The sequence below is a fragment of the Jatropha curcas genome, chromosome 9 (genome assembly GCF_041381405.1).
Source record: "Jatropha curcas cultivar XTBG-Jc1 chromosome 9, XTBG_Jcur_1.0, whole genome shotgun sequence".
NCBI lineage: Eukaryota > Viridiplantae > Streptophyta > Magnoliopsida > Malpighiales > Euphorbiaceae > Jatropha > Jatropha curcas.
Window position 1 is genome coordinate 7,656,329 of NC_143159.1, and position 25,528 is coordinate 7,681,856.

Consider the following 25,528-nt stretch of genomic DNA (forward strand, 5'->3'; position numbering starts at 1 on the left):
GGAAGATCAGCAAAATATTGCATTCCGGCATGCATAAAATCATTTGTCTTTTTAAAGTTGATGACTTGAGCACATGACTGGTTTAGTTTACCTCTGTTGTTGAGCAACTACACCGTTGTCACAGACAAAAATAACAATGCATGAATGTTCCTGCAAATCCTTCTTTAAGGCAAGTCATGTCCTTAGGTATCTAATTTCAAGATATCATAAGCAGGTCTAAAGAAGTTATGATATTATTCTCGAGCTACATATTTAAGCTTTTACAAAGTAAGAAATCTTTGGCATTCCCGAAAAATAATTGCACATTCCCCAGTGCAACTCATAATTGCACTTCTGCTTGAATCGCTAAATCTATGTGTTTTCACATAATTTTCAGGGCTTTGCTCAATTCCTCTTCTCCATGTCCGTGCATAATCATTGTAAGAGGCAGGAAAAAGGACTCGGAGGCATCAACATCATAGGTTTTCAATTCGAAGCATACCTGTCAAGAGCTTTCAAACAGTACTGATTCCAATGGGGAAGCATCATTAATTGTAGTAGAAGATAACTTATTCAATGTGCTTAAATAAATTGATATAATCATGATATATGCAAGGTATAAAATTGTCCATAAGAAAGTTGCAAAAACATGTAAGAGAATGGTAGCCAGCCTTGTGAGATAACAGAAGCAGGATTATCTGCACCATAAGAATGTTCATAGAGTTCAGATAAGGAATCTCGACATGATTTAAGTAGTAACTCCAAAAATTGGCTACCGCAAAATGTCATTCTCTTCAAATTTACAATTAATTGAGAGTGATTGGATACGTGAAAGGTTTCTGCAAAAGCTGGAACAAAAATATGATTTTTCCTCGTGAAGAAGCAGATGGAAATACCCAGATTATTTGCATTCCAAATATCTTGTTCAATCAGCCCAACTGAAACCAGGATGCTTTTTTACTTGCTTCTCTCTCATTACCTTTCTGACCAGGGCAGAACTTTCCCACTCTCCAGAGGTAGCAAGTAGGCCAGATAGCTGCACATACGCACTGGAGCTCTCAGGATCGAGCTCAATGATCTGCTCTGCCACCTTTTCTCCAAGATCCTTATCTCCATGAGCCACACAACCCCTCATCACAGATGACCACATGCTGGCATCCGCTTCAAAAGGCATATTATTGATAAGATTCACTGCTTCCTGCAGACAACCAGCACGAGCCAAAAGATCAACCATACAGGAAAAGTGCTCAATTCCTGGATCAATGTGATAGTCATATTTCATAACATTAAACCATTTCCATCCCTCCTCAACCAATCCACAATGATCACAGGCAGATAAAACGCCTGTAAATGTAATATCATCTGGCCTCACTCCATCATGCTTCATTTCATTGAACAGTGTCAGAGCTTCCAATCCATAACCGTTTGTGGCATACCCAATCAGCATCGAATTCCAAGAGACACAATCAGATTTTATCATTGTATCAAACAATTTTCTCCCATTTTCAACATAACCACACTTACAATAAAAATCAACAAGGGAGGTAGAGACAACCTGATCAGATTTGAGCCCAATGATAATTGCTCTTGCAAAAACCTGTTCACCAAGCTCAAGCGAAGAGATGCCAGCACAGGCACTTATCGCACTAGCAAGACTAAACCTGTCCATTCTCAAATCCAGTTTATTCATTTTGCAAAAGAGATCCAATGCTTCAATTGGATAACCATTTTGGGCAAGACCCGTTATCATTGAATTCCAAGATATCAAGCTTTTACTCGGCATTGTTTTGAAGATCTCTTTTGCATCTTCAATTCTACCACAATTGCTATACACTTTGATCATTGAGTTGAGCAAAATTGTGTCATAAGCTTTGAGCTCACTGAATAATTTGCAAGCATTATTAGGACTTCCACATTTTGAATATGTATCTATAAAAGAACAAGCAATAATAATGTCATCAACTACTCCAACTTTACAAGCATAGGCATGCATTTGTTTACAATGTTTAGTATTCCCAAAGCTACTGCAAGCACTCAAAACAATTGCTATTGTGGAGTAGTCTACCAGAATTCCATTTCTCTGCATCTCATTGAAGATAGCAAATGCTTCCATTTCCTCATTATTGGTAACATATCCAGAAATCAACGAGTTCCATACTGCAACACATGGATTACTTTTCTTACCAAATATTGTTCTAGCATCACTCATTCGTCCACAATTTGCATAGCCTGTGATTAGTGCTGATAAAGAAAAATCATCTAACTCCCCCATCATATGCAAAACATAATTTGCACTGTTTAAATCACCACACTTCCCATACAAATTAATCAATGAACTAGCCAGCACAGAATCAAATTCCAGGTCATCAACTAGAATCCGAGCATGGATTTGTTTTCCACATTCAATAGCTCCTAAATCAGTACAAACACCAATAACAGTAGCCAATACAAATGTATCACCATATGATTTTTCAAAAGGCTTCGAAGTTAATTCTTTAAACAGCTTAATAGCTTCTCTTGAATACCCTTTTTTGGCATAACCATGAATCATCGAATTCCAAGCAATCCCATTTTTCCTAGGCATCTCATTAAACAGCCTCCTAGCAATATCTAGCTCACCAGCTCTAACGAACCCCGACATGACCACGTTCCATGAGTAATCATTCTTGAAGGGCATCAAATCAAAGAGCTCTAAAGATTTTTCTTTGTTTCCAGACTTCATGTAGCCTTCTACCATTGTATTCCAAGAAAAGCAGTTTCTACTGGGCATCTCATCGAACAGTTTATGCGCATCACTTATACCGCCACACCTTGCATACATCTGTAGAAGGCGATTTGCCAGTGAAAGAGTAGAACTTATGATACCCTTTTTAAAAAAGAGAAGGTGGAGCTGTTTGCCTTGGTAGATTAAATGGTGGGTATTAAAGGATTGAAGCAAGCGAGCCAAAGATTCGAAGTCATGATCCATAGCGATGGTGTCAACGTTAATCCTTTGGAGAAAAAGCAAAAAAATGAGAGGAAGCTACCATTAGTAACGAGAAATTTGACAAGATTAGAAAGCGAAACATGTTCATCAACTACATCAATGTCGGATATTTTGCAGGTCGAGGTCTTACTCGTACTGCCCAATTCTTTTGACAGACAATAAGTCGTTGAGAATTCAAATTCCTCTTCCTTGACATCGTTAATTTCCACGATTGAATAAACGAAACTACAATCGAGCAAGAATAAAAGAAGAAAAGGAAGCAATGACTGACGATGTTTGTTGCAGGGGACTGAAGGCGGTGATTAGGTGGGATTTCAAAGGGCAAAAGAGTAAGTTTAACCTCGTGAATCATTTGTAATCAGCGCTCGAACAAGAGTAAAAACGACACGGTTTTGAATCAATAGTGAAGGGAATGCAGGGGGAGGCCAAAACGTTCCGGCGACGTGATTCAGGTGATCGATCAGCTAGAACGCCGTCGCTTAGCCCCCCGATGGATCTCTCATCTCCAAATCTGCCTACTATGACATCCAAATGTACTCTCTACCTCAGATTTCGTTGGCATCTGATAATTTTCTCTATTCTCTGTTTGGCTAGCAAGAATCTTAGTAATTTTGATTGGGTATTGTTGTAGGCAAGAGAGGAGATGTCGAGAGAGACTTGGGCAATTGCTATGCTGGAAGAGTATCAGTGAGCTGTTTCAGTGGCTAATCTTGGCAGCATTCCTGACGTTCAAGGGTTATACCCACAACTTAGCTTGAAGGACTCTCCTTGGGTTATGTTTTCTAAAGTTATTATGAACAGTAATTTATAACTGAAAGGAAAAGATGAGAAAGAGAGGACATGGTTTGATTGTAGTTGAAGTGCCATGGAAAGGTACTATCAGAGATGTTCATTATTGTTATTGTTTGAAAAACTGGTTATTGAGGCACTTTATAATTTATATGGCTCTAATATGGAATGATTTTTCAATTTTAGCACTATTTGATGTTAATTTTATTTATTATTGGATGACTAATAGAGGAACCTTGCCTGAATCCCCTAAATTTAGGTTTGAGACTCTAGAGGATCGGTTTGGTTGGTTATTGCTGAAGCAGCTCAGAAATTGAGCCTTCCTCTTATATCAAAAGATGGTGAAATCCATGAGGAGGAAATAGAAAAATGGAGTATAATATCATGAAGTTCCCTTGATACAAGTACCAGTGTGACAATCAACTGAAGTCACAATTCAATGAGCTATGCAAATAGTTCTGCAAACTGCAGTGCAGGAGCAACAAATTATGCCTTTTTTCTTGGTGCTGCTGATTCAGCAGAAGCTGGAGTTGGTGGTGTGCCCAATCGTTTTCTTGGTATAACACCTACCTACTTAATGCAAACTCAGCTCCAACCCGTCAATAATGATGGTGTGTTTCTCTTACTCTGGCTCTTATAAACTGCATATATGTTCTGCCATTTTCATGAAAGGTACAAACATAACATGAAAGGTACTGTTGTTATTTTCATGTAAAAATAATTTAAAAGTATATTTGGTGAAAGTTTAGTGTATTAAAAGTTAAAAATGGAAGTTGAAATTAATCCAAATGCATTTTGGCGTAAACTTACCTCACAGGGTATTTTAGTAATTCGAAATACTTGGAGGTTTCAAGAATATTTTAATAATTCTGTATGCCTTCAAGAAATTATATTTTTTCTGATAGTGTGTCCTAATGTGTTGTTGCGTGCCACTTGTTTTTATAATATATATATAAATTGTCATTATCATGTGACGTCCCGTGTCTATATCTGTGCAACCTATGTGGAAATGGAAACTTGGTGATTTCAGAATGCTGATTGCTTGCTTCCCCTGTGAAACTACATGAAATTTGGAATCAAAATCAAAACTCTTTCTTCTGCATTTTTTCCTAATCTAATTCTCCATTTACTATCTGCTATGCATATGTTCTGTACATTTGAATTGATCACAACCAAATGATTTATAGGGAGAGCTACTACGATTAATAAGTGCAATTATATACGAATATTTTGTTGACTTTCCAAACTTCCCAAACCACAGATCATCTCTATTGAGTTGCTCAAAGTCAAGGTGATTCTATTTTCTTTCTTTTTCTTGTTGTAATACTTGCTTCCAATTTCTAAGCAAGAAAAAGGATTTCTTGGAACAAGAATTGCTCTTTTTTTTGTTTATTTATTTATTTTGGCTTTTGGAATTGCTATATAGATAATTTGAGGTGTCTGTTCGGATGGGAATTCGTATTAGCAGCAGCAGCATCAAGGCTTATACAACTAATACAGGTTTATTTACCCATTTCTTCTTTTATTTTATTGAGTAATTAGGGTTTTGTGTGTTTTCATAAGTAGCTGTTTTTAGTTTTGCTTGATTTGGATTAAAATTAGTCACCTTCTTCTTAATTTTTACCCCAGGGCCATACACATTGGTCAGGCTTATTGATTTAAGCTACACATTACATTACCCGTTGATGGATTAATGGAATTTTTTAATGCGTTGCCATTTTTGTTTATGACTCTGCTTGAGCTATGGTTATGTTATGTGTTGCAGTTGTGAGGATTTCTAATTTTTTATTCCTAACCCTAAACCCAATTTAGGTTTGGGTCCGATTGATCACTAAGTTTCTTTTTTGGATATGATTGTCAGATAGTTGAAAATATGGTGCAATTGCAATAAGTCTTAAATATATTAAACTGTATTTGGGCAATGAAAAGAATATATTTTTCACTTTTCTGCAAACAATTTTTATTTTGATTAATTTACCTATCCTGTAGATTTGGACTCAAGTGTTAACAGAGATTGGAAGAATCTCAGCATTGAGGGTGAGATATTGCAGTCCTTGAATTTAAAGAACTTTAGCTTCAGGGAGCTAAAGACTGCCACTAAAAACTTCCGATCGGATAGTTTACTGGGACACCATGGCAATTGGGTAGTTTTCAGAGGTTGGATTGATCAACACTCGCTTACACCTATCAACACCATTAGTCTTATGGCGATTGCTGTGAAGAAGCTTAACCAAGAAAATTTTCAGGGTCGCAAAGAATGGCTGGTCAGTTACATGGTTTCAATGTCTTATTGTTTTTGCCATTTATTATTGATGATCAATTTTTTACTTTTCAATTTAGGGACCTATTTTATTTGGTTGAGGTTCATCATTGGAAGGAGTTTGCATACTTCCCTCACAATTAGAGGGAACTTGATTGTAATAGATATATATTAAATGTAAATCCAATTCTTCTTGTGTGCTTTAATTGCTTTACTACTTATAATGATACAAGTGCTTGATCCATGGAAATAGCCATTGCAAATTTAGGATGTCCAAAAAGTTTAAATATTTAATATCAGTGAAATTATGACATTCTAGATTCCTTTTCATATGCAGAGTCTTTAAAAGACTGATATGAGCTAAATAGTTGATTTTCTGTTGTTCTTTGGACATACAGGGAGAGATCAACTATCTTGGAAAATTGCAGCATCCTAATCTTGTTAAGTTGATTGGTTACTGCTATGAGGATAACCATCGGCTTTTGGTTTTTGAGTTTATTTCTCGTGGCAGCATGGAGAATCATTTATTCATGAGTGAGTTCTATGTTGTATTAACTCAATTGCAGATTTTAGCTTTTACCTTTTGCCTTATAGGAAGAACAGCATTCCATACTCATTTCGATATATATGTGTGTGTGTGTGTATACTCCTTCCACAAGCATTAAATAAATCTTGAAACAGGAGGGCCTCTTTTCCAGCCACTTTCTTGGGACCTACGCATGAAAATTGCCCTTGGTGCTGCAAAGGGGCTTGCATTTCTTCATAGTGCTGATGTGAACGTCATATATGGGGGCTTTAAGACTTCTAATATACTGCTTGATTCAGTATGTGATTCATTCACATTACATAACTCAGTCACTTCTTTCACATTATATCTTAATTTGGGACTAACCCTTAGTTGAGTCAGTTTTGAGTAAATCTGCATTTGTTGACTTATTCCTACTGCTATTTGCAGAACTATAATGCAAAGCTTTCTAATTTTTATTTAGCCAGAGACGGGCTACCTGACGATGAGAGTTATGTCTCTACTCCAGTCGTGGGAACTAATAGTTATGTTGCACAAGGGTATTTTTCCACAGGTACCATGTTTATATGTGGTTTCTCATAAATCTTGTTATGATTAGCTGCTGTATTTAGCTGTATTACAGCTGTAATTAGTTGTAATTAGCTGTTGAGATTAGGAGCTATAATTAGCAGATCACTAGCAGATTATAGTAGATCATTAGCAGATTATTTGGGATCTTAGCAGATTATTTGGGATCCTTGATTAGTTACCTATATTGTATATATGTAGTAATATTTATATCCCCAATTCTTGAGGGAATAATCAAGTTAATATTTCCTCTCATTCTTCTTCTTCACATGGTATCAGAGCCAACAAAGGGCCTGAATACATTCTTCTTCTTTTCTCTTTCTCTCTTTTAAGGGATTTCCAATTACCCTATTATTATCTCTCTTCTATAGTCACAGCCACTATCCCAGGCCTACCCACTGACCAACGACCTCAGACACCAAGTCGTGTCACCGGAATCCTCGCCGTCGTCAGCCACACGCCGTCGACAGATTCTGCCACCTTTCTCTTTGCTGTTCTGCTGCTGAATATGGCTGAATCAGGTCTAATCAAGTCTCTTCTTCCTAATTCTACCGGTATTACTACTGTAAAACTTCAAGGCAGTAGCAATTACATTTCTTGGTTCAATTCTATTGAGCTATGGTTCTTAGGTCAAGGATATGATGATCATCTTATTAAGAATGCTATTGATATCGTTGCAACCGATAGGACGGCATGGATTAAAATTGATGCTTAGTTGTGTAGCCTATTATGGCATACTCTTGATTCCAAATTACTTCCTCTTTTTCAGTCCTGTAAAACCTGTTGTAAGGTCTGGACAAAAGCCAAAACATTGTATACCAATGATATACAACGAATTTACAATGTTGTCTCTAATATTGTCCATTTGCAGTAAAATCAAATGGATATGGCTAGTTACATTGGGCAAGTTGAGACATTGAAAGATGAGTTTGTTTCCATTATGCCTTTCACAGAGAATATTGCTGAACAAGAAAAACAAAGAGACAAGTTTTTTATGGTCTTGGCTCTAATCGGCCTTCGACCAGATCTTAGCTCTGTTCGAGATCAAATTTTGACTAGTTCCATTATTCCTACCTTAGAAGATATCTCTGCTCACCTTCTTCGTATTTCCACCACTCCGGCTGCACCTCCTAACATTGAAGCCTCTGCTTTTGCCGTCTAGAATAGTAATCAAAAATGGAAAGGTAATAGGTATAAGGTTCTAAGCACTTATTGTGATAAACCGGGACATACTCGTGAAACCTGTTGGAAATTACATGGTAAATCGTCTCAGAATCAATCTGCTGGTACTGGACGACCTGCAGCTCATATGGTTCAGAGTAATGGAGTTGGAATTCTTCCTTTGCCTGGTACATCAAGCAACTGCATCACCCTGACAAGGTCAGAATATGAAGAATATGCACAATTCCAAGCAGCCAAACAACAAGCTCAACAACAGTCACCTAGTCTACAGCACTCTAGCACTTCAGTTGCTTGTTTGTCTCAGTCCTCAACTGGTGCTCCTTGGATACTTGATTCCGGCGCTTCCGATCACATTTCTGGTAATGAAACATTGTTCTCTACTCTCATTCCTACTCTAGACTCATCCACAGTCACCTTAGCTAATGGTTTAGAAACTAAAGTTAAAGGCATTCGGACAGTTCAACTTATTCCATCAGTAACTTTACAATTTGTCTTATACACCCTTGACTGTTCTTATAATTTAATTTCCGTTAGCAAAATCACCGAAAAGCTTGATTGCATTGTCTTTTTCATAACTAACTATGGTGTTGTGCAGGATCGGCGTACGGGGAAGACGATTGGAATGGGATATAAGTCACATGGCTTGTATTACATATCCCCTTTGAAAGCCACTATTATATTAGCTTCTACTGCTTCCGCTGAGCTTCTACACAATCGTTTTGGTCATCCTAGTCTTCTTAAACTTAAACATTTAGTTCCTAGCTTATCTTCATTAAGTGTTTTGGAATGTGAATCTTGTCAACTTGGAAAACAATCTCGTGTTTCATTTCCTAAGATTGTCAATAATAAAGCTTTGGCTATGTTTGATATTGTTCATTTAGACATTTGGGGTCCTAGTCGTGTTAGTACAATTCTGGGATTTAATTATTTTGTTACTTTTATTGATGACTATTCTCGTTGTACATGGGTGTTTCTCATGAAAAGTCGTTCTGAACTATTCTCTATCTTTCAAAAATTCTGTGCTGAAATTCAAACTTAATTTGCTGTTTCCATAAAAACATTACGCAGTGATAATGCTCGGGAATATTTTTCTCAGCAATTTAATGAGTTTATGTCTTCTCAGGGTATTCTCCATCAATCTTCTTGTGCTTATACACCCCAACAGAATTGAATTGCCGAAAGAAAGAATCGTCATCTTATTGAAACAGCACGCACATTACTTCTTCATAATCAGGTCCCACTTCATTTATGGGGGGATGCAGTACTTACTGCTTGTTTTTTTATTCACAGGATGCCTTCTTCTGTTTTACAGAATCAAAGTCCTCATTCTGTTTTGTTTCCCAAACAGGACCCCTTTCATCTGCCACTTCGTGTTTTTGGGAGTACTTGTTTTGTTCATGGAATCAAAGTCCTCATTCTGTTTTGTTTCCCAAACAGGACCCCTTTCATCTGCCACTTCGTGTTTTTGGGAGTACTTGTTTTGTTCATGATCATACCTTGGCAGGGACAAGCTTCTACCAAAGTCCATTAAGTGCATTTTCTTAGGATATCCTCGTCTTCAAAAAGGGTACAAGTGTTATGACCCAATCTCTTCCAAGTTCTTTATCTCCGCTGATGTTACTTTTTTTGAAACTACCCCTTATTTTTCTAAATAGCCAGAGCTTGAACAATCTGTTTCCAATGTTCCCCCCTTTCCTATTCTTCCTCCTCCAGCTACATCTCGTCCTCTTCAGGTCTATTCTCGTCGTCCTACTACTAACCCTGTTTTGAATGCAGATATACAGCCTAGTGACTCATCTCCTATTCCGATCTCATCCCCTGCACCGGTCGTGCCAAACACAGAGGCAGAAAATGCTCCCATTGTCCTTCGCAAAAGTATTCGCTCCACTCGTAATTCTCATCCTATTTACAATTTTTTGAGCTATCATCGTTTATCTCCTTCATATTATGCCTTTGTCTCCACATTGTCTACCGTTTCTATCCCTAAGAGTGTCAGTGAAGCGCTTAACCATCCTGGTTGGTCTGCTGCTATGACAGAGGAGATGACTGCTTTGCATAATAATGGTACATGGGAACTTGTTTCTTTGCCTCCTGGGAAGAGCACTGTTGGCTGTCGCTGGGTTTACACGGTTAAAATTGGACCAGATGGTAAAATTGATAGGTTGAAAGCTAGGCTTGTAGCAAAGGGGTACACACAAGTTTATGGCCTTGATTATAGTGATACTTTTTCCCCTGTGGCCAAAATAGCCTCTGTTCGTCTTCTTCTTTCTTTGGCAGCTATCTATCAATGGCCTCTTCATCAACTTGATATCAAAAATGCTTTCTTGCATGGGGAATTGATCGAGGAAGTATATATGGAGCAACCTCCTGGTTTTGTTGCTCAGGGGGAGTCTGGTTTGGTATGTCGACTACATCGATCTCTCTATGGCTTGAAACACTCTCCACGTGCATGGTTTGGAATTAATGCTGTTGTCCAAAAATTTGGCATGCGTCGAAGTGACGTTGATCATTCAGTCTTCTATCGGCATGGAAATCATGGGAAATGTACTTATCTAGTTGTTTATGTTGATGATATTGTCATAACTGGCAATGATCATGAAGGGATTTCTCAACTAAAGCAGGATTTATTCAGCAACTTTCAAACTAAAGATTTGAGAAAGCTAAAATATTTTCTTGGGATTGAGGTAGCACAGTCCAAGATTGGAGTTGCAATCTCACAAAGAAAGTATGCTCTTGATATACTAGAAGAAACAGGTATGATGGATTGTAAACCTGTGGATACTCCTATAGATCCCAATGTAAAACTTATTCCAGGACAGGGGGAGCCATTTAAAGATCCTGGCAGATATCGGAGGCTTGTTGGAAAATTAAACTATCTTACTATTACACGACCGGATATTTCTTTTGCCATGAGTGTGGTTAGTCAATTTCTTCAGTCTCCATGTGATAGTCATTGGGATGCTGTTGTTCGCATTCTGAAATATATCAAAGGAACTCCTGGGCAAGGTCTGTTATATGAGAACAAGGGTCATTCACAAGTGGTTGGCTATTCAGATGCAGATTGGGCAGGTTCTCCCTCTGACAGATGGTCCACTTCTGGTTATTGTATCATGATTGGAGGAAATTTGATATCATGGAAAAGTAAAAAACAGGATGTTGTGGCTAGGTCAAGCGCAGAAGCAGAGTATCGAGCCATGGCATTAGCCACTTGTGAACTCGTTTGGCTCAAGCAACTTCTTCAAGAGTTGAAGTGTGGAGAAATAAAACCAATGACACTGATATGTGACAATCAAGCAGCACTCCATATTGCCTCAAATCCAATGTTTCATGAAAGAACGAAACATATTGAGATCGATTGTCATTTCATCAGACAAAAGATTGAGTCAGGATGCATATCTAGTTCCTTTGTCAGTTCGAACGATCAATTGGCAGATATACTGACCAAATCTTTACGAGGACCTCGAATTAAATACATTTGTAGCAAGCTAGGAACATACAACATGTATGCTCAAGCTTGAGGGGGAGTGTTATGATTAGCTGCTGTATTTAGCTGTATTATAGCCGTAATTAGTTGTAATTAGCTGCTGAGATTAGGAGCTATAATTAGCAGATTACTAGCAGATTATAGCAGATTATTTGGGATCTTAGCAGATTATTTGGGATCCCAGATTAGTTACCTATATTGTACATATATAGTACTATTTATATCCCCAATTCTTGAGGGAATAATCAAGTTAATATTTCCTCTCATTCTGCTTCTTCACAAGTCTGATTGATATTGATCTGCTTGGCATGCTTCAATTTTCTGTTTCAATGCAATTATTTTTACCATTTTCTCTATGCACTCCAGAGGTTATGTTTGAGTAATTTACTCTTCACCTTTTTCACCATTAGAAGTGTTAAATAGATCCCTAATCCTAGCAAATATCACATGAGACTGTGCGACGGTAAGGGGTATTGGAGAGAGCAAAAGTGAGAGCAAATGAAAGCTACCACTGATAGAGGGAGTAAAATCTGCCATATTGTTGATTTTTGAAGCATGACCATAGAAATATTTGCAAGAAATATCTTCCTTTTCTTTTCTTTTTTTTCTTTTTCTAAAAGTTAATAACGAGATGAAAAAATGATCTAAGATTTGTGGGTTATAGTGTAGCAAATATTTCACTCTGTCTCGTACTCTTCGCCATGTTAACAAAATCGCCCACCAGTCTCCCCACCGTTAGTGTGAGGAGAACTATCTGGTTTAGCCTGATTAGGGAAACTTATCTTTAATAATATATCTCTGTTACTCAATCCCGAAGTCCCATAGCGTGGTTCAGAATTTCTCCATGCTAGTTTGGTGGTTGTTAACCCTACCTATTGGGTTCCAGTTGCACTTATTGCCTATGGTTTATGTATAAATAATACAAAAATAAAGTTGCACTGTGTCATGGATTCTGATCACTATTTGAATTTTGATATTGAGCAGGCCATTTGATGGCAAAGAGCGACGATGTATATAGTCTTGGAGTTGTACTTTTAGAAATTTTATTTGGTCGACGAGCTATAGACGTGAGCCAGCCATCTAAGCAACGTGACCTGGTGAAGTGGGCAAAGCGTTATTACTGGACAAACAAACTCAGTGTTTTCTACATTTTGGATCCATGTTTTGATAGATGGCGCTTATTTCGAAGAGCCGAGAAGCTGGCTAACCTTGCACTGCATTGCTTAAATGATGAACCAAAGTTTAGACCAGAGATGGATGATGTGGTAATGGTGTTGGAGGGGCTTCAATAATCAAATTAAAAGAAGAATAGTAAACAGGTTTTAGAAGCATGTGTTTGTAGGAACAATGTACAGCTTTTGGTTTACACTTTGCATGTAGTATTTTTGCCTCTATTATCATGGGTGTAGGCAAGAATTGTTTTTAGTTGAGGCAGTAACATTTTTGTCTACTGTTCTCGTTGTATATGTACCCCTACAATTAGAGGTTATCATTATATATAGTTAATACTCCCTCCATTCCATTAAATTGATTAATAAGTATTCTATCTAATGCTTTTTAATTGCAACAAAATTTAATATAGATAATAAAATAATGGCCGCTGCTTTGATTTTCTAAAAAGTGTAATCTAAAAAAAAAAAATCAAAAATCATCAAATCCAACGGAACGATTGACAACCAACAAATTTAAATATGAAGTTTATATAAAAATAATACTTCCTATGTATTATGAAGTTTATATAAAAGTAATACTCTTTCCCTTTTAAAAAAATAATTCACTTTTTATTTTTATATAAATTAAAAAAATAGCAATTGTTATGGTTAAAAAGCAATTTTTTCATATAATTTTTCTATTATATCATTTTAAATAATCCATGAGTAATTATTATATTGAAATAATAAGTAAGAATTAATGAGAGTTATTGAAATAAGGATATAATAGACAATTTAAGGATTAACTATAATGCAAAAAGAAAAAGTGGACTATATTTTGAGATAGACTAAAAAGAAAAAATGGACTATCTTTTGGGAGGGAGGGAGTAATCTTTTTTTATCTATAGGTACAAGGAGGGAGAGGGGGAGGTGGTAGTATTCAAATCCAACACAATCATAAAAGTGTATGGAAGCATATGTTGCAGGCTAAAACCTGATTCCCATACAAAAATTATAATTGCCAAATAATTATCCCATAACAGAAATAAATCGAATACTTTCCTGTAAAAAAAAAATCTTTAATTCATGTAATACCATACAAAGTTTTTGTATAGACAATTAAAAGTAAGAAATAACTTTTGAAAATTACAAGGGTAATAAAGTAGGTACTCCCTTCATTCTTTTTATATAGGAAAAGTTTTCATTTTGGGGTGTTCTCTTTATATAGAAAATTTTGACTAATTTGATAACTTTGAAACTATGCCGATGTGAAAATCTATTTTATCCTTGTTTTAGTCATTTGTGAAGCTTTTAAGGTAGGAGATTCTCAATATAGTAAGAGACAAAGCTATATATGAGCGTTTAATTTGAATAAATTTTGCATAATGGATTTTTTTACACAATTTCCATTGAAAAAAAATGTGCTTGTATAGGTTATATGAGCTCCGATTAAAATGAAGTTTGAATAGAAAATGGCCATAAAATTTTCAAGTCGACCGCATTGAAAGGAATTTTTACAAACTTCATCGAATATTTAAAAAATTACGCAATATTTAAAGTACGTTTTTAATAAACAAAAGCATTTGGAATATTAAATGAGTATAAATTTTCATATTTCCACGCAACTTTTCCAAATAAAGGACAAAAAACGAATTTCTTTCCACAAGTCAGAGCATAAACTTCACTTTTGCAATTGTTTGTATTCCTTTCATTCCAACAAAGTATTTAAAGCATCGTTGAAAATTGAAACATAATTTAAGATATACATTGACATTAGAGGAGGAATAAATGAGATATTATGGGTAAATTAGAAAAAAAAATGACAAAAAAAAATTTGGTTAAACTAGTTTCTTAAGGCAAAGGCAACAAGCAAAGGTTTACTGGCTGAATTATAGGGACACGAACTCTAAATTTTTCATGGCCATATCTAAGGACGACGTAAGGCTAATAGGATTGAGGGGTTACGTGATAGGGAGGGTATTTGGAAAACTGACGCAGTGGACATGCATGCAATTATCTTGGACTACTATCAAGATTTGTACACAGCGGATGAAGGGGATACAGGCCGGATTATGAGATTAGTGCGTAGAAGGGTTTCTCATGCAGATAATGAATCATTGATTGCTCCTTTTCGGGAGGATGAGTTTAAAGATGTTGTATTTCAAATGCACCCTGATAAATTGCCAGGGCTTGATAGTTTAAATCCGGCTTTCTTCCAGAAGTTTAGGAGTGTGGTGGGCAAAGATATTGCTGATAGTTGTTGACAATGGCTAGAGGTATTTTTTCGGACTCTCTCTTTGATACTTTGGTTGTGTTAATCCCTAAAAATAATAGTCCTGAGTCTTTGAAAAATTATAGGCGTATTGCTCTATGTAATGTCCTGTATAAAAAATTATTTTCAAAGTTCTAGTTAATAGACTTAAGCTTGTTTTACCCCATATTATCTCGGATAGTCAATCGCCTTCGTTCCGGGGAAACTAATCCAGGATAATGTTCTTGTGCCCTTTGAAATACTCCATAATTTAAAAAGAAAAAAGAGAGGAGAGTTGGGTATGACTACTCTTAAACTAGATATTACCAAGGCTTATGACAGGGTGAATTGAAATTTTTGCGGGATATGATGAGTCATTGGGTTTTAATAATAAATGGATTGACTAGATGATGACTTATGTTTCGAAAGTTCGCTATTCTGTTTTGTGTAATGGGGAGTCTGTAGGGCCTATTATCCCTGGCCGGGGCCTTCGACAAAGGGATCCAATTTCTCCCTATTTATTTATTATTTGCTCAGAGGGTTTGTCTTTGTTATTTAATAAGGCTGAGAGGAAGGGATGATCCATAGAGGGAGAGCAGGTGTTAGATGCCCGTGGGTCTCACATTTTATTATTCGCGGATGATGCTTTCCTATTTTTTATATGAAAGGGTGTTTAGGCAAGCCGTCAACTATCAAAAGTCTGGGATGATGTTTAGTCCTAATGTCTCTGCTCTTGTTAAGGCTTCAATGTCTAATTTGTTGGGGGGTGTCTAATGCATTAGGTGGGGGAAATTATTTGGGCCTTCCATCTCTAATGGGGAGAAATAAGAAAAGTATTTTTAGTTTTTTGAAGGATAGGCTGTGGAGCCTATTCATAATTGGAATAACAAATTTTTATCTCGGGCAGGGAGAGAGATCCTTCTAAAATCTGTGGCCCAATCATTTTCGTCTTATTGTACGAGTGTGTTTCTGATGCCTAAAACTATCTGTGATGAGCTACAAAAAATTATGAATTCTTTTTGGTGGAATTCCCATAAGGGGGTTAGCATAGGAGTCCATTGGTTTTCTTGGGACCAGATGTGCCAAAGTAAGAGGGATGGAGGTATGAGATTTCAAGATCTTCATTGTTTTAATATTGCAATGCTAAGTAAATAGGGGTGGAGGTTAATTTCCAAACCCAATACTCTTCTGATTCGCACGCTCAGAGCTAAATATTTTCCAAACCCAATACTCTTCTGATTCGCACGCTCAGAGCTAAATATTTTCCTCATGGCAGCTTTCTTTCTACTTCTTTACGAAGTAATCTGAGTTTTACTTGGAAGAGTTTATTATTTTCTAGAGACATGTTAAAACAATGGATTCAATGGGGAGTTGGGAGTGGTGAGCACATTTTGGCGAGGACCGATCCTTGGTTACCTAAGAATGATTTCTTTTATGTGGAGGATGGTTTACATTTTATTGAACGTACCATGCAGGTGAGAGATTTGATTAGAGGGGATAGGAGGTGTTAGGACTTTTACGAAATAGTAGAGCTTTTTAGTGCATCATTCTTAGTATTCTTCTAGGTCTAGGGGAGTTGGAGGATAAATTGACGTGACATTACGATAAAAAGGGTGTGTATAGTGTGCGGTCTGATTACTATCTAGCTCTTCAATGGTCTGGAAGGTGGGAAAAGATTACATAGGGATCACTAGAAGAAAATCTGGGGCTTGAGTGTGCCGCCAAAAATGAGAGAATACATGTGCAGAGTGTTTAGAGGGATATTGCCTACTAAGGATAAACTCTATACGAGAGGTATGAGGGTGGAGCGGGAGTGTCGCTTTTGCAATCAAATCGAGAATATTGATCATGTTTTAATGAATTGTTGTAGGGCGAGGGAGGTTTGGAGGAGTTGTGGAGTTGGAAGAGCGCAAAATGATTTCTCTTTTACTAACATTTTTTTGCAGGTTCTGGTGTCAAACGATGCGGATACTATTCAAAAGTTGGTCTTTGTTGCTTGGGCTCTTTAGAGTGCGAGAACAAGTTTATCCGACCTGCCCAGCTTACAACAACTATTCACACCATGCTTCAAGAGTGGCGAACAACAACTCCATTGGTCGCGCCAGTAGTTCATGGGCTTGCTAACGTCTCTGGGTCATGTAGCGTTCCAGCATGGGGTGTGATGAGGGTCGATGGATGGCAGACCTTTATTGATGGAGCTATTTTTCGAAATTTGCATTTGGTTGGTTTCAGTGCAGTCATGGAGAGTGCAAAGGGTCTGTTTTTGCAGGGACTATCGAGTTTGTTGGACAACTATAACAAGCCCCTCTTGGTTGAAGTGCTTGCTTTGAGAGCTAGCCTTGCTTGGATTATTGATTCTACCACTACAACTGGTTGCATCTATACAAATTGTCAAGGTCTTATTCATGCTTTAATTTCTCCTTTAAATGATTTTTCTGAGTTTAGTATCATTATTAGAGATTATAAACAACTTTTAATTTCTAGGCCTAATATTGCAATTAGGTGGATCAGGAGACAAGCGAACATAGGCGCGCACACGTTGGTTAGAGCGTTTTTCAATCATGTTCGTCTCACAGTTTGGGATTCTATACCCCATTATTTGTTATCTTTTTATGACTGATATAAGCAGTTTCCGTGTTGAATTCCAAAAAAAAAAAAAATTTAACATGGGTGAAAAATTATTTATTTCTATATAAAATTAACGGAGGAAGTAAAAAAAAAAAAAAACACTATCTAGTTTTACTCGTTTATTAAAAGGATTTGTAATTTCTTTTTTCTTCTACACTACCCTTAATAATTTGGGCCACATTTGTAACATGTTAAATATGTTTGTTAAGTGACATTTCATTCACAAATATGACCTGATTCTGTTAATAATTAATAATTATTACTCCGTCCCTTCTTAAATATTTATTATATTTGAAATTTTATGTCTTTTTAAAAATCATTAAATTTGTTTAAATTACAATAAATTATCGAGTAAATTAACTACATTATTTTTAATTTAATATATTCAAATACTAAATTTTTGAAGAATTGAAATAATAATTGTTGATTATATACAAAGGGTAAACACGAAAAAGAAATCATTACATCTTGAAACTATAAATGTAACAAGTATTAGGATATAGTATTTTCTTACATGTGACTATTTCTCAGATGTTATAAGTATTTAGAAACCGAGTAAAATTTGATAATTAAAATATTTTTTTTAATAAATTTTATTAATGTCAATCTTTTTAATTAACAAATATGACTTTTAAACGAAAATTATAATTTATTTTATATAATATTTTAATATATATATATATTATGATTAGATCCATTCCAAAAAAGAAAAAAAAAAATCCTTGATTCTTTATCTTCACCGGATTGGATCTGAAAACCTTGGTCCAAAGCTTGCTTAATATTCGGATAATCTCATAAGATCCAAGTTACGGATCAGAAGAAATTAAGAGGAGAAAGATGTAGAGACTTGGAGAAGAAGAAGAAGATAAGGTTGACTAGGCAATAGTTATCTCCACTCCACAAGGGCTGGGTGAAGAGGGAATTTTTTCAAAAAAGGATGAGATTCGAAGAGTGAGATGGTCCTTTGTTTTTGAAGGATCCATCTTTTCAGCCATTTAAAGTGTCACTTTTTCATTTGTCTCCTTGACAATGGTGCGACTGCTTTTTGCTAAAGATGACATCTATCGTCTTCATCAAGCATCTTGAACTCTTTTCTCTCTTGTCCTCTCCCATGTATTAGAATTTTGAAAGAAAATATCCATGTATGTACAAAATACAAAAAATTTCAAAAATAATGATTTTTTTAGAATTAAATAAATCATAATTATTTTAGCGATTAGAAATTAATAGAATTAAAGAGAAATAAGCTCTAAAATTACTATTAGATGTAGAGTGTCATCTTTTGAAATACGATACAGATATGCATAGTAGTTTCCTAATACAACCAAGAAGGTATAAATGCTTAGTAAGAGTCTTAGTTATAAATATCTATTATACAGTTTAAATAACTTTAAATGGTTCTTTGATTGAATATTGCAAGTTTGAACAATGTTCGGTCCACTTATTAGTTTTTAGTAAAAATAAATTAATTTTAAAAATTATTAGATCAGACTTATTAGAAGCTCGTGAACTCTCGAACTGCACCAAGTGACCTAATAAAAAGCACCCGAGAATAAGAAGGGGAGGCCCAATGCAAGAGGCAAATAAAATTAATGAAGTCAAAACAAACAAAAAGAATTACATCTCTCAAAATTGATAAATAAATTATGTGCCCCCCAAAAAATTGGATCATGTGTGGAAAAAGATGAATAATTAAAGGATAATAATAATAGGAGAGTAGGCAGTTGTGCCACGTTTCCTGAAAGCGACTGTATGAAATAGGTAGCACTCACCACTTATAACAAGATTTTTCTTTTTTTTTTTTTTTTTTTTCTCTTTTCAATATGGAACTTACTATGTGGTATATGTGATGATCAATTCTATAATTATGGGAATCTTTACTAAGGTTGTTTCTTTATAAAATGCAGATAATAACAATTGGAGTGTCAAATCCTACAAGATCCTTTTCCACTTCAATTATCATCCATTTCTCTCATCTTTTTTCCTAATTTTTTTTGTTCGAATTTTTGTTTTTAATAGTTAATTGCTAATTTGACAGTCAAATGCTTATTTTATATGATTAAAAAGCTAATAATTAATTCTCGTGGAGAAGTTCTTGCTTTAATAGCTGACAGTATATCGAAAAGACTAATCTTTCGTCCTTTGAGCGAAAGACACTCCTAAAAAAAAAAGAGAAAAACTAATAATATAGATTATAGTAATATTTTCTTTTTAAAAAATATTTGAAATATATAAAAAAGATTTAAATGTATTATACATTTAAAAAGAATCGTTTTCTTTAAACATACTACTACCTCATCTCATTTTAAGTGGTTTAAGGTAATTATATAAGAATTAAAAAAATTATTACGGGTCCATTTAGTTTAGCTATTTGTGATAGTTGATAGATAGAGAAGGTTACTGCTAATCCATAGTTGTTAAGTGAAAAATATTGATCTTCTAGTAAAATTTTAGTAATAACTTTTGTTAAAATGGGCGTTAATGCTACAAATTATTTTTACGGTACTTAAATATTTAGTCCTTAGGTTGCTCAAATTACTATTATATTCCCGATATTTGGTTGAAATCATTAATTTATCCTTGAAATTTAGCTATGTTTAAATATTTACTACCTATGTCTAAAAGTATCATTTTTTTTAATCTTTACGTGTGGGATAAAATAGTAATTCAATAAAATGTAAGAAGCTAAATAATAACACTATTTAAATGTAAAGATCAAATAATAAATATCATACAATATTTAATTGAAAGGAAGTACTTTTTGAATAAAAAGATTAAATAGTTTAACTGTTCTAGATTTCAGAGATGAATCAATTAATTTTACAAAATGTAGAGATGTAATAGGAACTTTGACAAAAATTTTGGAATCAAATAGTTAATTACACTTATTTTTATAATTATTACGTGATAGACTAACAAATAAATCAAAGGTATTAAATATATTTAATACAAACAATTATATCGAGTATTACAATAATTATATCGAGCATTACAACAATTATACCAAGCGTTATAAATCAATAAAGAATTTATAACGTATTTTGGTAAAAAAAGCATTTATAAGATATTCATTCAGTATATAATAGTTTTGTCTTCCATTCATAATGGGACGACTACTTTATCTATTATATAAATATATACTATAAAAAAAATATATTAATACATTATACTTATATTCTCATTTATTTTTTACTTCTATCATTATGTATGATATTTTAAAAAAAATTTTAAGCTTGACATTGCTCAAGAGTTAATACTCACTTTTCACTTCAAAGTCAACTTCGAGCTTAATCTGTACTAACATTCTCAGGTAAAGCCTAAAAGATAAAGTCCACTTAGGTCTCACAGTCTAACTAATGGGTCAACATGTCATCCTTCAAATTAAATTCTTAAGGAAAATTATGTTCATTTTATGGTGAATTTGTATCAATTCCACCTCGTACTTGAATGATGTAAATTTTACAGTTAAGTTAGTTAAGAAATAACAAAAATAAAGGTTTAAATATTAACTTTAAATGACAGTTATATAATTAAAAAAATAAAAAGAAAACTAAACGAGTAAAATAAATGAAAAAAAATACTATAAAGATGTTAATTGGAATGTAAGCAAATCGCACTTGCTAAGTGTGCCAAAAATCTTTATGTTCTATTATTAATACTTTCCGCGCGGGAAACAAAACAACTATTTGCTATACTTTTTTATTAACTTAGCTAATTTGCGAAATTATTATATTTTATTTTTATAGATGACAAGGTAGGGGATTTTAAAATTTGAAGAGAGCGACAGGGCATGAAAGTTTGGGATTCCAAGTCTAATGCATGTGGCCCATAAAAAAAGGAGAGGTGAAGGGCTAAGATCCACAAAACAATACCAAAGATGCAGAATCCTTTATATGCAACTTGAACCATCCACTTTGCATCTTCTACAGTTCCCCACCTTCTTTTTTTTTTTTTGTCTATTTTTCTTCATCAAGTTTTGATTGTTTGGCCCTTAGATTCACAAGCAAGACTATTTATTCAGTATATATAATTTGCATTTCACAATTTTTTTACTTAGTACATTTTTACATTAGAAAATGAAAATAATTAAAAAAACCTAAAAAATATTAGCTATAATTTTTTTTAGTAACTGACTAGCTAGTATATTAAATAAAATTTCAAAAAAGAAATAATAATTTACCTAAAAATTATTTTTATTGTACTAATGTCACTTCTTAATACTGAGCAAAGTTTGAGCATGTGGTCACAATTCTTTGAAAAGACAAAAGCTGACTTTAAAAACATTTAATCTTTGTGAAAATTCAAAATAAACTGCCATCTCCTAAGTCTAACGAAATATTCTTTTTTTTTTAATAAAAAAAAAAAAAAAAAAACAAAGTCTAATGAGTTCCTATCTAGGAATTCGATTCTACTTCTTTTGCCTTAAATCAAATATGTAAAGTTTGAATCTTTAGTACACACCTTTACCAAGTGAATTCCCTTAATAAATTTATCCGTTTCTTTGATATTGGATATGAATCCTAATTAAATAGGCTTCAAATAATTTGAGCAAAACTATGTAAAAAGTAAATAGAAATCGACTCATTTAAGTTGTATTCGAACTTAAGCTCAATTTATTTATAACATATAAAAAGAAAATGGTGATTCAAACCCTGTGTATAAAGTACTCCCTTGAGTGGGTTGGATAGAATTGACGAATACAATATTCTTTATATTTCTATAGAAAAATTATTTTTGTGATTCAAATCTATGATCCATAGATCATTTATAATTTATAATAAAAAAATTACCTTTACATGCGCAAAAATCGAGCTAAAATTGACTCGTTTATTATGCTTAAACTTGACTTTGAAAACTTATTGAAAGAATTTGAACAATTTATAAAAATATAAAGAAAATGATTTAGAAGTTGTTGATTCTTTTTTAGTGCAAAACCGCACTAATCCAAAATGCTAAACAAACCACCTTAGCCAAAGAAATATTCTAGGTTGATATTGGTATTTATTATATATATTGTCTCAATCTTTTTTGGTTATTTTTTAAATTCCCATAGCAACCGTACCCACCATTTTTATATAACAAAGGCATTAAGCATCGCCCAAATTGTACAATGGCCTAAAGTTTTTATGCCTCATTGTGCATTATTTTATCACAACAATCTCTTCAAATCCCATCTTTTCTTTTCTTTTTTTTTTTTTTTTCTCTTTTTACCGATAAAAACAGATAGCAATTCGATGGCCGATATTGCTCCTGGTCGCATAAAATAACTAAATGGCGATTTAGTCATTCTGTAAAACCCACTTGTATTTTGTTGTAATATACCTAGCAGAAACGACAGACAACACCACCAGCGCACCAGCACATAAAACACACACCTTCACTTTCACGCGCCTTCAATCACTCTCCTGATCTTCCAGTTTGCACGTGGGGGGCCACAAAGCATCTCCAACACTCCAACGGGACAAAGGTTGGTTCATTGAGTTGATTTTAAAATTTATATGTAATCGAAAAGGAAAATAAAGGTTTAATCATCGATTTCACCTTCAAATTTCAAAGTAAGTTGCAATTTTATTGTAGATTGGTATTTGTTTTTTGAGCATTTTTAAACTTATCAATTTAATCGTAATTGCATCCTAATTTATATTTACAGTATAATTACATTTTAAAATGTCAATTAAGTCTGATCTAGTTGGTTTTTTCGTTTATATGAAAAGTAAATATCTCTCGGTTCGAGTCTTTTTAGCTATAAGATTTTGGGCGATTAAACCTTCCAATAAATAAAAAAAGAGATATTAAAATATTAGTTTGATCTTAAATATCATATTTTGAAATTTTATTTTAAAAAATATCAGTTTGACTTTAAATATTCAAATAATATCATTCTCGTTATTCATTTACTATTTTATCTTTTTATTGTGGCCTTTGTTGCTGTTGTAATCACCTTTCTCGTTATCACTTTTTGTAGTTGTTGCCTTTATCATCATCATCGGAAGCCAATCATTGAAAATCTTTTGTTGGAAGTCGATTGTCAGTCACCAAAAGTCAGTTGCCGGTCATTATCGCCTTTGCGATCATTGTAGTTGAATCACATAAGCCTTTCTTTTTTAAGATTACTATAGTATTACTTAAATTTTTTTGACCAAAATTGATGTTATGTTAATTTCTAAACCTCGCTGATATTTTGTTTAATTTGAAAACATTTTAAGAAAATTTGTTAAGTTGCCTAAAAAAAATTACAGTATAAAATGGAACTCAAAAACCCTGAATTTATCTATCTGCTGTAATTACACCATAAAATCAAATTAAGGTTACAATTTCTATTAAAGCAATGCAAAAGTGGATTTCATAAAAGTAAATGCAAAATGAATCCTTTGAATTAAAAGGAAAATAAATGCAATAATTAAAAGAGAAAATTATAATCATTTCCTCATATTTTATATATATAAAAAAAAATTTGCCCTTGTCTGTTAAGAATAGATTGCTATACCCTTGAATTTTGAGTTTATCACACTACATTGCGCTTCTGTCCATTTTTTACAATTTTAGGATACAAGTCAAAAGAAAATCTAACGGTACAAGGAGAGATAAAAAAAATATTTCACCGGTCTACCCTCTCCCTCTCAGGAAACAAGTTTGTACCTTCTTGCCCTATAGTTTCAAGAACAAAACTCCCAAATCACAGCATTTGATAAACTCTTCTTCTGGAAATGTTCAAAAGGAATAAAACAAGAACTGCTATGCTAATTAATAACAAAAGTAATGAGAAAAATAATATAATTAAAAATATAATTGTCAATTTACATATAGCAAGTTTTATAACAAGAAGCCTATTTATGATTTAAAGAAAAACCCATAAATTAACAAAGAAAAATCTGCAGAGTTGTTGCCATTGGTGAATCTTCTGATTTTGAAAAATCTGTACTATTATGAGGAAAATTTACTTTAGCAATAGAAATCGGAAGGTGATTGTTGTTCTCAAACACTGTTGCCGCAAACAAACACCATCAACACCATTTGAGCAGTTGAGGATTTAAAATTAAGGTTCGAGAAATATTACATAGTTTATGACACCCAAATCTATGTTTGTGCATTATCAATTTCGTCATAATCTAGGCACAATTTTTTCAACAATTGGCCATTGTTTGGATGATTGGATCTTTCATATCTTCTCTCCCAAATTCAATCCAAAATCAAAGAAACACGGGTTATAATAAATCATTACACCAAAAGCCCAATGGAGTATATTCATATTTTTGCTTTCAAGGATTAGGGTTGCTTGGGGAACAGAAAAGAAGATAGATATGGTAAGGGATGAAATTAAGGTCAATTGTGTCATTTCACAAGCATATAACGTATAAAATTGCTAAAACCTTATGCAAGGTTATTTTAGTTTAACGAATTCAAAATTCGATGATATAACAGTCTATTTTTGAAAAAAATAAAGGTAAAGTAGTTCACTTGTAAAAATATACAGGAGTGCGATTATAATTTTCATAAATTAAAATATTCAAACAATAAATAAGAAAATCAAACTCAAACATTCAAATAATAAACAAGAAAAAGACCGAAAAATAAACGCGGTGATTCCTTTACCGATGTCTATGGTCATGGTTTAATTTCCTATAAAGGTAAGGATAAAATACGTATACGACAAATAAATAAATCACGAGATGTACTTTGTTTGACACATCACATAGTTTTCAACACTCTAAGATATGACAAACA

At 33.9% G+C, this 25,528-nt stretch overlaps 2 protein-coding genes, 1 long non-coding RNA gene and 1 pseudogene across 5 annotated transcripts; 3 read left to right on the forward strand and 1 right to left on the reverse strand.

Moving 5' to 3' along the window:
* Positions 1-558: 558 nt before the first annotated feature.
* LOC105629184 (Pentatricopeptide repeat (PPR) superfamily protein) lies at positions 559-2,947 on the reverse strand. Its single transcript, XM_012210728.4, has one exon. The coding sequence runs from the start codon at positions 2,945-2,947 to the stop codon at positions 905-907; it is 2,043 nt and encodes a 680-aa protein (XP_012066118.1). The 3' UTR covers positions 559-904.
* Positions 2,948-3,700: 753 nt separating this feature from the next.
* Positions 3,701-13,300, forward strand: LOC105629185 (putative serine/threonine-protein kinase PBL11). 3 transcript variants are annotated; one of them, XM_012210729.3, is made up of 9 exons: positions 3,701-3,838; positions 4,014-4,365; positions 4,942-5,045; positions 5,181-5,254; positions 5,744-6,018; positions 6,413-6,548; positions 6,696-6,838; positions 6,970-7,093; positions 12,758-13,300. In XM_012210729.3, exons 4-9 carry the CDS (start codon positions 5,203-5,205, stop codon positions 13,063-13,065), a joined length of 1,038 nt encoding a protein of 345 aa, XP_012066119.1. In that variant the 5' UTR covers positions 3,701-3,838; positions 4,014-4,365; positions 4,942-5,045; positions 5,181-5,202; the 3' UTR covers positions 13,066-13,300. The 3 variants fall into 3 exon arrangements, with proteins under 3 accessions (XP_012066119.1, XP_020533045.1, XP_089581709.1); XM_020677386.3 differs by lacking the exon at positions 12,758-13,300 and adding an exon at positions 8,885-9,165; XM_089725583.1 differs by lacking the exons at positions 3,701-3,838; positions 4,014-4,365; positions 4,942-5,045; ... (4 more) ...; positions 6,970-7,093; positions 12,758-13,300 and adding exons at positions 8,510-8,648; positions 8,885-12,048.
* Positions 7,100-8,878, forward strand: LOC149493546 (uncharacterized; annotated as a pseudogene).
* A 2,248-nt stretch (positions 13,301-15,548) lies between the features above and the next one.
* LOC110008961 (uncharacterized) lies at positions 15,549-18,082 on the forward strand. Its single transcript, XR_016322416.1, has 2 exons — positions 15,549-17,571; positions 17,678-18,082. It is a non-coding gene; the product is annotated as an uncharacterized LOC110008961 (long non-coding RNA).
* The last annotated feature ends 7,446 nt before the right edge of the window (positions 18,083-25,528 follow it).

What these genes read in the sequence shown, in the direction of transcription:
- LOC105629184 (XM_012210728.4), bottom strand. Translation starts at nt 2,947, where the DNA reads ATGGATCATGACTTCGAATCTTTGGCTCGCTTGCTTCAATCCTTTAAT.
- LOC105629185 (XM_089725583.1), top strand. Translation starts at nt 10,320, where the DNA reads ATGACAGAGGAGATGACTGCTTTGCATAATAATGGTACATGGGAACTT.